The following is a 13,401-nucleotide window of genomic DNA, read 5'->3' as shown; positions in this document are numbered from 1 at the left end:
TACAGTGTTCCATAGATCCCTAAAATCTGTAGATGTTTTCATTCCTTTCCACACTGATTTCAAAGTACTATCTGACCTAAATATAATCTATATTATAAAAATAACCAAGTAAACTTGTAAATTGAATGGGATATTCAAGCATCACCATGTCCTTAAAAAAGTATTTAGAAAATCTTCATTATTCATTATTGATAATATAGAGTTATCTCCCCTGGTAGAACTCTTCTGATCTAAAGCACACATGTACACAGGAAGTATACACAAATGGGAGAAACTTTGCAGACGATATCAGTGATCAACAGTCAGTGTTAAAACAATAGTTATGGTCTGTAAATAACCATGTCCTTCTGTAGCTTTAAAAGCTCACAGATATGTGAATGTGTAGGTGAAAATTCCCCACTGACTTCTTTGTCATCAGAATTGCAGTCCATTGTTCTTACTGAGGCTGGTCTACTGCCAAGTGATATTACACAGAAGTTTCAAGTGTGCAGTGAACATTTTCACAGGTTTTTGAATAAAAACAAAGCAGGTTGCAAATCAAAGATATGTGGAATACCTGATATAATTTCCTCTCACAACAAAGACAACAAAATATATGGAGGATGGTATGGGGTAAAGGCAGACAGAAATGATCTTTGGAAAAAGTGAAAGAGATTCATGCTAGAACAGGAATCATAGTTCCAGTTGGAACTCGTAAGTAAAATAATTAAAATGATTTCTTTTTTTATAATTTAGTATCATAATTTGTTATTTATATTTATTAACCAGCATGGGGATAACATCAAAAGTTCAATGTAGGATAAAAAACTTAATTCACATAGTGTTTTTTTTCACTGACCCCCACCCCCCCCCCCCTCTTAACTTGATTTGGGCAAAATTGATTGAACAATAGGGATATATATGTAAAAATTGATTTTAGATATACTAAATTTGCAGAAGTTTACCCCCCTCCACATAAAAAACCTACAAAGCAGGCGCGGATCCAGAAAAAGGGGGGGGGGGGGGGGTCCAGGGGTTGGAACCCTTTTTTTTTGACAATCAATGCATTTGAATGGGGACATGTAATTGGAACCCCCCTTTGTCCTGGGTTTGGAACCCCCCTTTTAAAATGGCTGGAACCGACCCTGCAAAGGGTATTTGATTTCAGTTTTTTCTAAATTATATGAAAAGGGTAGGGTAACAGAACCCCAGCGGCACCCCCTATCAATTAAGTATTGAAGTGGACCCCAACCCACCTCCCAGGCAATACTGGACCATTATAAATTAAATCAAAATGTCTTTTATTTCCAAAATAAGAGACCTATTATTAAATTTACAAGGAACAGTCAGGATATTGCATAAATAGCTGAAATCTTTCAGTTTCTAAAGTTATTAAAGAAGGAAAAACACCTTTAAATTGCATGATTTTATCCATTTCTTTCCCCTACCCAAAATATTACCGATGTTTGAAGAAAGTAAACAAGAAACAGAATTTCTCTCCAAAAACATGTAGCTTAACCTGTCAACAACAAAGGTACAGAATAAGTTCAGCAAAAACTGACAGGTTTTATTTCGAAATATTTAAATTTGTCACAATCAATAGTGTACTATAAACTTAATAAGGAATTTATAAGAATCCATTTCTCCTAAATTCATTTTTTTTCTCTTATGGGACAAACATCTATTTAATTTGCATATACTAAAAATGTATCTTTATTTATAAAAAAAATAATTTGAACTGTATGTTTCAGCAATATGTCCAAGATGCAGAAAGACCCTTTATTGTGGGCAATCCACTTCATGTAGCGTGGCTGAAATTTGTGCAAATACAAATGTAAGTTATAATACTAGTACATGCTATTATTTTATTCAGAGTCAATGTACATGTATGTATCATATCTCTATCTGTTAATGGGCTTAATTGTATCAGTCCGACTGTCATACATGTCATATAAAGGGGTATATCAAACATCATGATACATTAAAATAGTTTACCCCTAGCACTGAAAGTCTGAATACCAAAATAATTTATAATGATTCTCCCAATTTATTTTTATTAAAAAGATATTAAAATATTTGTTGAATATTGAATTAAAGTTAAACAAAAATTTGGTTGGGTTAATTTTTCTATCAATTTTGAACTGAGAAAAATGACAGATACAGGCGAATTTTGTTAGAAGATCTGACAGTGAATTTTTATTCAATGCAACATACATGTACATGTAGGTGTTGTGTTTCTATTGACATTCAGTATACTTCAGCATTTTTAATATATATATTGAGAAAAAAAAAATATACTTCAAGTTTTATGTGTGTTATTTTAAAGTGCATAGTACATGTAGTATTAATTTCTTCTACAGTTCATAGTTTTATTGAAAACTTGAACTATGTACAAATTACAATCAATATTAGTGCAATAAGCAATGGCAGAATATTAACATTATTATTATTGAATATGTGGGTTCATTCAGTACTTTAAAACCTCTAGTCATATATATATTGCATATATATCATTATGCAAATTGTGTTATCCCATTTTTTCAGTACAAATAAACTCATCAAAATGTTTTGTTGAATTTGAACATGAGGGTTGAACACATACATGACATATGATGGAACAAAAACAAACGTAAAATTAACAGAGTCCTGATAGCCTGTTAATGGATAAGCTTACTGTGGTTTATGTTTTTAAAGACTCAGTTATCATCTGATATAAGTAAACATTTTTTTTATGCAGTGTTTGATGAACAGTGACAACCTTGGTGACACGTGTAGCTATCAATATGAAGAACAGTATAATCTCAGACCTCATCGACTTAATAGTGGATATAATGTAAGTATCATTGAAAATTTCATTTATATCAAAATTTGCAGTATTAAAGCTAGATACGATAAAGTAGGCCCACTCACAGCCTTACGCTGGTTGGGTCCACGTTAACGGAATGACATCATGTTTTCAATAAATGATGTTTGAATTGATTCTATTGAATAGGAAGTTATATAAAAAATTGTCTATATGTTGAATGTTACTCTGAATTTATTTTGCTACATAACGAGACCACAGACCGTATCTTAGCCCTATACAACAAGATGAAGCATCTCCTTTTCGTCATGACTAAAGACTAAAAGATTTCAAGAACTTTCAATGTACTAACTGCATATTTGATAATTTGGTTCATTTGAGATCACTCTGATCGTAAAGGCTGTTTATTCAATCTGACTTTTGTTCCTGGCACATTTAAGAAATGACTGTAATATTTTGTCTGTCTTTGAAGAAATAACATAAAAAATTTGGTGCACACTGAATAACACGTGTGGCAGGTTATTTAACAGTGTGCACCAAATTTTTCTGTTATTTGAATAGACAGAAAAAATATTACAGTCATTTCTTATAATTTAATTCTAAATTCCATTCAGATTCCATTTTAAACATTGAAAACCATGAAAAAACGTTGATGACGTTACGGTCAAATGACTAAATTATGTCTATAGGCTCATAACAAAATTATGCCAGCCAATCAGAAGACACTTTACATCCAAAATTAAATTATTGTGCAATGTAGAGGATATATATGGAAATGTGGGTTCTGTTTGCCTGAATTTGTAAGCACTCAAGAATTTTTATTTCTTAACTGATTGACTTTAAACTTACAAACAAGCGTTTAAGTGAAAATCTCTTGGCCAAGTTCAAATTTGGGAAATTCCTATTTTATAGGGGTTATTGCCCTTTGATTGTTTTTTTTAATGAATTTCATTTGTAAACATTCTAGCTTTTTTATTTGTTAATTAATTGACTTCCAATTTATATACAAGCTTCATAGTAAGAAAAGCATGCATTTGTTATTTCAGCAGTAATTTTTCAAATCCCATTAAACACATGACATGTTAAATAAATATAGCATTAAAATTATTTTGTCTGTATTATTCAAAGGCACACATTTAATAAAATTTGTGAATTTTTATTTATATTTTTAAAATAACATTTATTTTCAGTTTGCTGTACATGCTTCCACATCATCAAGTCAGGAAACAACCAGTTATGTTGAAACTGAAAGTTACTGCAATACTGATAGTCAGGGTACAGAAGCATCTGTTATCAGAATTGATAGACTTGGAAAATTCAATGAATTCTTGGAAACATGTGACATAAGCCCTGTAAAGTGTCTAACTGAATCTTTAGAGAAGTCAAGTGAGAGAACAAAAAGAAGATATTTATCAAAAGCAAATACTTGTATAACTGCTCTACTGAACACTATTTGTCCTGATGATTCTGAGTTCATCAAAAAATCTCTTTTTGGAGAGCAAGAAAATGACAAAAATAAAACCACAAGCTCTTTGTTGGATGCTATTGTCAGCTCATACATGGTTGCAAACACCTCAACGTTGAGGAGACAGTTATTATCAATAGCAACAAATGATTACAGTTTTGCAGAAGTCAGTGCCAGTATACCAGGATTATCTCACTACAAGTTTTATTCTGCTAAGAAACATGCACAAAATATTGGTTTAGGTGTTCCTGCACAAACATCAAAGATTCCTCGTTCAAAAATAAATGATGGACAGCTTGACCATTTTTTAGACTTCATTACTTCAAACCACTTGATCAAAGATTTACCAATTGGAGAAAAAACATTACAGCTTTCAACTGGAGAACTCATTCAAACACCAAATGTAATCAGAAGTATTGCCCCTGCAACAATCATCAGGCAGTATGCACAGCTCTGTGAGGATGAAAACATTCAGCGTTTAGGTATTTATTTCATTTGGATTACAATTCTGCATTAACAGTTTGAATTTTATGAATTTAGTATGTTTGCTGATGACGTCAGCCATTTTGTTAACAAAATTTAAGGTTTTCTGGCTAATCCCATTTCATTGGATTACCTTAAAATATAATGTCCAAAAACATTTTATTTTTAACCGCCCTTTTTGGTGGTAGCATGCTCGCCTTGGGGTGGCATGTCTTCCTGTAGACTGTTACCTTGTGTGGTAGCATTAAGTTAAAGATCAGGTTCAGCTTGTCCGACTAGTACAAAGCAGGCTTCATTTCATATTTATGTTCATTACATACATACACTTCATGTGAAATAATGTCAAAGATTGGTGTTCTTTTTTTTCTTCTTAAACTATTTTAATTCCATTTGCAGGCACAAGTACTATGTACAAGATTTTGACCGACTGCAGTGCTTTAGTCAGACAGTCTATGGAGGGTCTTGACTACTATATTTCTGAGGGAAGTCGAGCATTTACAGATCTCACAGAAACTGTAGAACAGTTAGATTTAACCTTGGATGAAAAGAAGAAAACACTGGATAATTTGGTGGTAGCAAAGCATTACCTAAAAACAGATTATAAGGTTTTTATTAGTTTTTATATTCCCTTTTTCATACGACTTCAAAATATTTTGTGGTTGTACATTGTTATAAGGTTATGGGTCTGTTATCCATCCATAAAAATTATGGTTTTGTGTCTAATTTGGGTAATTAATAGAGCCTTATGAAATGTTTACACATTTTATTGGCATATTACTTTGGTTATATGCCAAGGTCTGATATAGTACTTTTGTCCCCTTCCCCCTCAATACAAAGTTTTTGGGGGTGTATAGGCATATGACTTTCAAAGCAAGCATTACCAGGGCCTTTTATAGCTGACTATATGCGGTATGGGCTTTGCTCATTGTTGAAGGCCGTATGGTGACCTATAATTGTTAATGTTTGTGTCATTTTGGTCTTTTGTGGATAGTTGTCTCATTGGCAATCATACCACATCTTCTTTTTTATATTATTCTTTATATTTATATATATAGAGAGAGAAAGGGTATATATATATATATATATCTTTTAAGAAACCAATCCAAAGATTGAATCAACTAATTTTTTTTTCAGCTACATGTAAATACATCATCATCCATAGCAGACCTTTGTTGTTCGTATGCTTTGAGTGAAGAAAAAGGACCCTTCTGCCAAAAATGTGATAACCATTCACATACTGATGAATGCCAACAGTGTAGTTTTGTTGATGAAACACTATCTTTTATTTCAAAGAGTGCAATTGAAAGACACTGGGATAATCCTGAAGCTGTGCTCTTTAAGGTATTTTTAAATTCTGGTAAAATGTTATGTCCTATAGATATAGGAAGATGTGGTGTGAGTGCCAATGAGACAACTCTCCATCCAAATAACAATTTAAAAAGTAAACCATTATAGGTTAAAGTACGGCCTTCAACACGGAGCCTTGGCTCACACCGAACAACAAGCTATAAAGGGCCCCAAAATTACTAGTGTAAAACCATTCAAACGGGAAAACCAACGGTCTAATCTATATAAACAAAACGAGAAACGAGAAACACGTATATTACATAAACAAACGACAACTACTGTACATCAGATTCCTGACTTAGGACAGGTGCAAACATTTGCAGCGGGATTAAACGTTTTAATGGATCCAAACCTTCTCCCTTTTTCTGAAACAATAGCATAACATCACAACATAGAAAAACATACGATAAAATATCAACTTCTTCATTACTAAGTTACTGTGTGACTAATACAGATGTGAGACAACATCTTATCAAATTTTATTCCTCATGATAGTTTTTGGTTTTAGTGTAGATAGATCCAATCTTTTCTCAAGTACTAAATATAGAAAAAAGTTACATGTATGCGACTTGGTATAGGAGATGCAGCACCGCAAGTCTGAGACCATCCTTCCAAAACATGTAAATTTGACCTACATTACACATTTCTCTGGTTTTTAGATCACCTGGCCTAAAGGACGAAGTGAGCTTTTTTCATTATTTGGCGTCCTGTGTCCGTGGTCCGCAAACGTTTACAAAAATCTGTTCCAAAACTACTGAGCCAAATTAAATCACACTTGGTCACAATCATCATTGGGTATCTAGTATAGAAATTGTGTCCAATGACCCAGCCCACCAACCGAGCTGACCAACTTAGCCAAAAAAAGTACATAAGGTGTAAAATGCAGTTTTTGGCTAGTATATATATCTGAGACCAAAGCATTTAGAGCAAATTTGATATTAGTAAAATTATTCATTAAGTAAAGATCTAACCGCCCTGAAATTTTTAGACAAACCAGTTGAATTGGTAATTTTAAGAAAATTTTGCATTTTTTTGTTATTATCATCACCAAAACAAAATTTGATCATGAATTTTACATTTCTATTCTCCTCTATATTATGTGTCCTTTGTTTAATATGCTACTTGCACACAGGCCAAGGATGAGCGACAGGCTCTTTAGAGCCTCTACTGTAAATTCTAGATATAATTGTGAGAATGAGGTGAATATGAACTTGAACATAAGCACAAGTGTTATTGTATTTTGTTCTTATAAATTTACAAAAACAAGTTCAAAATTGTTTTTGTTTTAGGTTGAAAAAGCAATAGCTGATATCTATGAATGGAAGAGTCATATCCTTCGATCAAAAAATCAAGAAAAGGCAAGACAAGCAGTTGTGAACTGTCTTGGGGAAAATGAGGCTTTCATGGTAGCTGACTGGGCCATGAAATTTTTACCGCGAAAGTTTAGAGAGGGCCAGACAGATTGGTTTGGAAAGAGAGGCATTAATTGGCACATCACTGTTACTATGTTAAAATCAGAGGGAAGTGTGAAATTTCTTACACATGTGCATATATTTGAACAACCAACCCCTCAAGATGCAGCTACAACTGGAGCTATTCTTGTCGATGTGGTTCAAAATATTCCATCTGTCAAAAAGGTCAACATATGGTCAGATAATGCTGGTTGCTACAAAAGTACATTGACCATTGCTACTTTACATCAAGAGCTAGACAAGAAAATAAAATCCTACAATTTTTGTGAGGCTCAGGATGGGAAGGGCGCATGTGACAGGAAGGCATCCCATATCAAGTCGGCTATAAAAAGAAAAAACGAGGGCAATAATGTGACAACTGCACACCAAATGAAACTGGTATGTTAATTATAGTAATGAGTTTAAGAATATTTGATATGCAATTAAAGTCAAAGTATAACCCTAGAAAGCTTGAATGAGGTCTGTCAGTCCAGCAAACCAGCTTTCCACACGTTTCATGCTTGAAGATATTGGTTTGATATTTGGTATATAGTATAACCATGACAAGTTACAGTCTGATGATTTTTTTTGCAGAGTTATTGTCCTTGGACTTGTAAAATTCACTCAAAATGTATTTAACCTATCAAGTGCATGCCAAATTCTAATGCAATTATTTTGTATTAATGAATCTGATTGGATGACAGTTAGCGTAAAATTCTCTATCTCCTTGTCTGTAACTTAGAAAGCCGACATTTTGAATTGCTGAATGTATTGACATGTAATTTCTACTATAATAAGCAAAACAAAACCTCACATGTTGCACCTCAAAATCTTCTGTTTATAAAATTTTATTACATTCTGAAGCTGCACAGAACAGTCAGAGCTCAGACATAAACAAGTCTATTTCTGTTTTTGACTTAAAGAAGTCAAAACATGTATTCTTTATAAAAATGTGTTTTCAATTTTAGACTTATCTAAGTCACAAAATGACAGACTTGTTTAGGTCTATTTATGTTGATGAAAAAACTTAACTTGACTTGGTGGCCAAACTACACCACCTTTGACAGTAAAAACCTGTCTGAGAGTTCACAAGGACTTGATCTATCTATCATGTCTATATTTAATTATCTAATTGAACATCCTTACTAAACACAGATGTTTTACCTCATTAAGTGTGGATCCAGGTGGTTGCATTGTAAGGTTAATTAACATGATCCCCGATTTTTCAGACTCTCATTCATATTTTTCTTTAGAAGACAAGGCATTGGCTTTCAATGTTGTCATTATTTGATTTAGATGCATGACCTTTTTATAAGTATGCGTGGGTCTTGAAGTTGACCAATTTTGGTAACTTATCGACTTGTAGGAGTTGATATTTGCAACTTTTTGATTCTGGTCAATCATTTCTTGCTTAACAATATTTGACTTATTTAAGTCGTATTTTGTCTTGCATTAAAGGGAGACAAATCCTAAAACTTACAAATTTAGACATCTATAAGTCAAAAGCAGATTCAGACTTATTTATGTCTGAGCTCTGACTGCAGAAGCCAGAAAACGCCTGGTGTTTATGTTTGACGTCGGAAGCATACATATGATGTCACCTAGTGTAGGGACCAAAGAAGATAACTTCTTTTCGTGAAATTTTATTTCTTTTATTATTTTTTTTCAGGCAATTGATTCGCAACAAAGAGGCCAGTACATGGTGAAAGTGATAAGTCCTGTTTTTAATGCTGATGATGATAAGGTCTCACTTAGAAGTATTCCATTGATTTCTATGCTCCATAATTTTAAGTTTACTGATAATGGATTGCAAGTTTGGAGAGCTTATGATATTGGTCAAGGTAATATAATTTATGATTTACTTATCAGCTCAACTGTAGCTTGAAGAGCCATTTTATTCACTTTGGATATCAATGTTAACATTTCTCAAGAATATTTCATTACTCCAGAGAATGGAAGAAAGTTTCCTTCTATTATGATTTTCAACTGTATCAATTTCTGCTACCCACATAATTGTTTCTAGAAAAATAGTTTAAGTGAACGACAATATGTTGCCTCTCATAATGTTATTTTGTTAATCAATAATGGTACCTCTATCTTGTTACACAATGTGATATCTCTTAACCAAATTGACAAAATCATAACTAAAATGGCTTGCATAGATAATAAAGGGAAGAAATAATGTCTATTTTTGATACTACAGGTGACCAGTTAAAAAAAAAACCCTAGGGGTTATGTCATTTGACCTTCAGCATGTATCTGTTATAAATTCACAACTAAAGAAATTTTGCTCTATACATGAATCTTCATGTTTCATACAATATTCCGTTGTAATTGACAGTCCTAAAAATCAACCCAACAATATTAGATCTGTAAATTTGCTTTCAGAATTTTTTTGTTCTTCCCTCACTGGGATTTGAACCCATACTACTGAGATATCGTGACACCAAATCGCCTGCACTGTAGCTGTCCTGCTTGACCACACGACCACCTGAGCTATATGTACTTCAGTATATTGATATTAGCATCCATACAAGATCCCTTTTGATTAATTTATATAAAATAATTTATTTGCTTATATTTTGCATTTTAGGAAAGTTGATATCATGGAACAGCATTATTGATAAGAAAATTCCTGTGATACAGCTTTTTGTTCATCATGATTGGTCGTATACCCAGTTTGCTACCGTGGGTTCAGTAGTTGTTGACAGAGGTAGTTATGTTTTATTGAAAAAACTGTGTACAATGTATATGTAACAATTTGTGTTTCTTTGTGAAATTATTTCAAAAGATACAATAAAAAAGTTTTAACATATAAATTCATGATACAGAATCCTTGTACATACATGACCAAAAAAAAACAAATAAAAAGTGTTTTTATTATTGTTTTTGTAATAAAGTTAGGCCTTCAACATGGAACAAAAGCTCACACCTTCACAACCATTTAATGGCACAACACTTACAAGGTCACGTATAGACAACTTTTATGTTATATTATGATGGATTTTTTTATATATTTTGCATGATGTCTTTCCATGAAAATTATGATTTGTTTAGTATAACAAAACACTTAATTTTCTATTAATGTTTTTGTAGAGGATGATGATGGTGATGATGATGAGGAGGATGATAATGAAGATGAAGATACACAAAATGAGAGTAATGATGAAGATAAAATTACAGAGCCAGTTCCTAAGAAGAGACGGACAATATCAAAAATCTTTACTTGTCCTGAGGAAGGATGTACACGTTCTTTTAAACATTCATCTTCACTAGATCAACACATCATGGTGGGGAACTGTAATGTGAAGGAAGAAAAACTTAGCCTGGCAGATAGAACAAAGGTTTTATATGCTCAGAAGTTGGAAGATGGGAATTTAGGAGTGTCATTTACCAAACAATCTGACAACAACAACAATGCTGCTACTGACAAACTAAACAAAGGATGGGCATTAAAAGTGAACAAACCAAAAACCATTTTTACATTAGACCAAAAGACTTACTTGCATGAAAAATTTATGATTGGGAAAACAACTGGAAGAAAAGAGGACCCATCAAAAGTAGCTGAGGAGATGCGATATGTCTTAAAAAATGAAGAAAACAGGTTCACTAGATCTCAATATCTAACCTCACAACAAATAGCTAGCTATTTCTCAAGACTTGTGCAAAAAGAAAAGAAGATCGATGAAACAGATTTAATAGCTGCAACTGCAGACAGTAAATGTTCTGTTTTGAAAAGGAAGGTTTTGAAAGAATGTTCTCTATAATTTTAGATTAAGATGTTTATCAGTGAAATATCTGTATTTTATAAGTCTTTTTAAAATACTTGTTTGTTTTAATATTTATATTAACTGTAAATTCAAAAAGTAATGAATGTATTTATTATTGCAAATCTCTGACCAGTGACAAACTTTTTTGTATAGGAAAATCGCCACTAAAAATGTCAATGCCAATTTAGGTTATTGCAAACCTGATTCTTACATTTTTCACATTTTTCGCATTAATAAAAACATTACAATAATTTTTTAATTTTCAGTATACCTTTTATAACACCTATGCATAAAAACACAACCCTGATCATGACATTTTCCCTGATTTTTGGCAGGGAAAGGGCACTGAAAGATAAAAAAAACTATTAACCCGAAAATTTATATATTTTTTCTCCCCACTACCACAAATTTAATGGAGAGACATATTGTTTTGGCTTATTTGTCTGTCCGTCTCACAGTTTATCAGTGCAACTCCTGTTGAACTAAAGAACTGAATTTTATGATGAAACTTGGTATGTAGTTGTGCATGTTAACAGGAAATTTTGATCAGCTAAATTTGTTGAAGTTATGCCCTTTTGAACTTACTTTACCTCTGATACTACTAAACGGAAGGAGACATGTTTTTAGACGAAGACAAACTTTAATTGAAGTTATGTTTGTCAGTCCCTGATGAATCCAGATGATAACTTGAGAACCAATCAAAAAATGTGTAACAATCTTAACACAGTGTTTTAATCCTATAAACAACAGATCAAGTTCAGTTTTCATCTAAATCCAACAAAAAGTTTTATGATTTATGCTATTTTTAAGTTTTGCATCTGACCCCCCTCCCCCTTTTTTGGAAGGGTCCAGATGACAAATTGAAAACAGATAAACCTTTAATTTAAAACTTTACACAGTGTTTCAGTACTAAAAAACAAAAGTCTCCTTCAATTTTCATTTAAATTGAACAAAAAATGTGAGAATTATGCTATTTTCAAGTTTTCAAGTTTTGCACCCCCTTCTCCCCCACCCCCACCCTTTTAAAAGTTTCTTAATGAAAACCTAAAAAAAATAATTAACCTTTATAAAATGTGGCTGAGTATCATTATTTTTGTTGATTGTTTAGTGAAATATTTTGCCAAGAGACAATATATTGCAATTTGAAATGAACTACCATTTCCATGGAAATATGCATATTTTGCAATTTTTTGTCATTTTTTAGGATTTATGTACAGAAAGGTCTTGAAATTTCCCACAATTTTTTTGGGGGGTTTAAATCCAACTATATATCATCTACGTATATTACCATTAGTTTAATTTCAAATCAGTGTGCAAAGGTAAAAAAAATCTATTCAAAATAGGCTCCCAAAGGGAATTTTCTTGATTTGGTAAAATGCCAAAATTTGTATATATAAAGTGCCGTTTTGAATTATGCAAAATTATTTTTAGGAATATTTTTTTATATGATAAGAAACTTGAAATACAGTAGTTTAAGATAAATAAAGCATATTCCACTGTATTGTAAATATTATACTATATTATGTCAATTAAATTGGTCAGAATTGCAGTTTTTGTGTTTTTTCTCAGGAGGCCATTGTATGAAAAATAGGTAACACCGTTTCCATAGCAACCCATCATCTTGGTAATTTTTTTTTATTGAAAACATTAATGGTAATGTAGTGTGACTACACACAATAAGTTTAAAGAAATTTGAAAAGGTAGTGTGGCCAGCCAGTATTGACATTGTTTGATAATTACAGAGAATTGATAAAATGATCTTGGTATAAGTAAACATTTTTTGTGTGTTATTAAAGCTATTTATTCTCAAGTTGAATGTGCTGTTAAATTAAATGGGCATATGACTGAATGGTTTAGTGTAAATTCAGGCCTAAAACAAGGCTGTGTTTTGTCGCCAATTTTATTCAATATTTTTATAAACAGCTTAGTTACAAATATTAAAGCATTAGATATTGGTATTGATATTGATGGTGAAAAAGTTGGCATTTTGTTATATGCAGACGACATTGTATTGATTGCAGAGAATGAAAGCGATTTGCAATTACTCTTAGATGTTTTAAATATATGGTGTAAAAATAAGTTATTAAATGTTAATCATGAGAA

The 13,401-nt window shown here is 32.1% G+C and overlaps 1 protein-coding gene and 1 long non-coding RNA gene across 2 annotated transcripts; both read left to right on the top strand.

Annotated features, from left to right (window-relative positions):
* The first annotated feature begins 631 nt into the window (after positions 1 to 631).
* Positions 632 to 2,744, top strand: LOC143056834 (uncharacterized). Its single transcript, XR_012972530.1, has 3 exons — positions 632 to 693; positions 1,731 to 1,813; positions 2,717 to 2,744. It is a non-coding gene; the product is annotated as an uncharacterized LOC143056834 (long non-coding RNA).
* Positions 2,745 to 2,756: 12 nt separating this feature from the next.
* LOC143056173 (uncharacterized) lies at positions 2,757 to 11,295 on the top strand. The gene is made up of 8 exons (XM_076229255.1): positions 2,757 to 2,812; positions 3,973 to 4,729; positions 5,127 to 5,335; positions 5,865 to 6,071; positions 7,367 to 7,927; positions 9,198 to 9,369; positions 10,122 to 10,241; positions 10,625 to 11,295. Exons 2-8 carry the CDS (start codon positions 4,342 to 4,344, stop codon positions 11,293 to 11,295), a joined length of 2,328 nt encoding a protein of 775 aa, XP_076085370.1. The 5' UTR covers positions 2,757 to 2,812; positions 3,973 to 4,341.
* The last annotated feature ends 2,106 nt before the right edge of the window (positions 11,296 to 13,401 follow it).

The sequence above is a fragment of the Mytilus galloprovincialis genome, chromosome 13 (genome assembly GCF_965363235.1).
Source record: "Mytilus galloprovincialis chromosome 13, xbMytGall1.hap1.1, whole genome shotgun sequence".
Taxonomy (NCBI): domain Eukaryota; kingdom Metazoa; phylum Mollusca; class Bivalvia; order Mytilida; family Mytilidae; genus Mytilus; species Mytilus galloprovincialis.
Note: the sequence above shows the minus strand (reverse complement) of the source record. Positions and strands in the feature narration are given on the sequence as shown.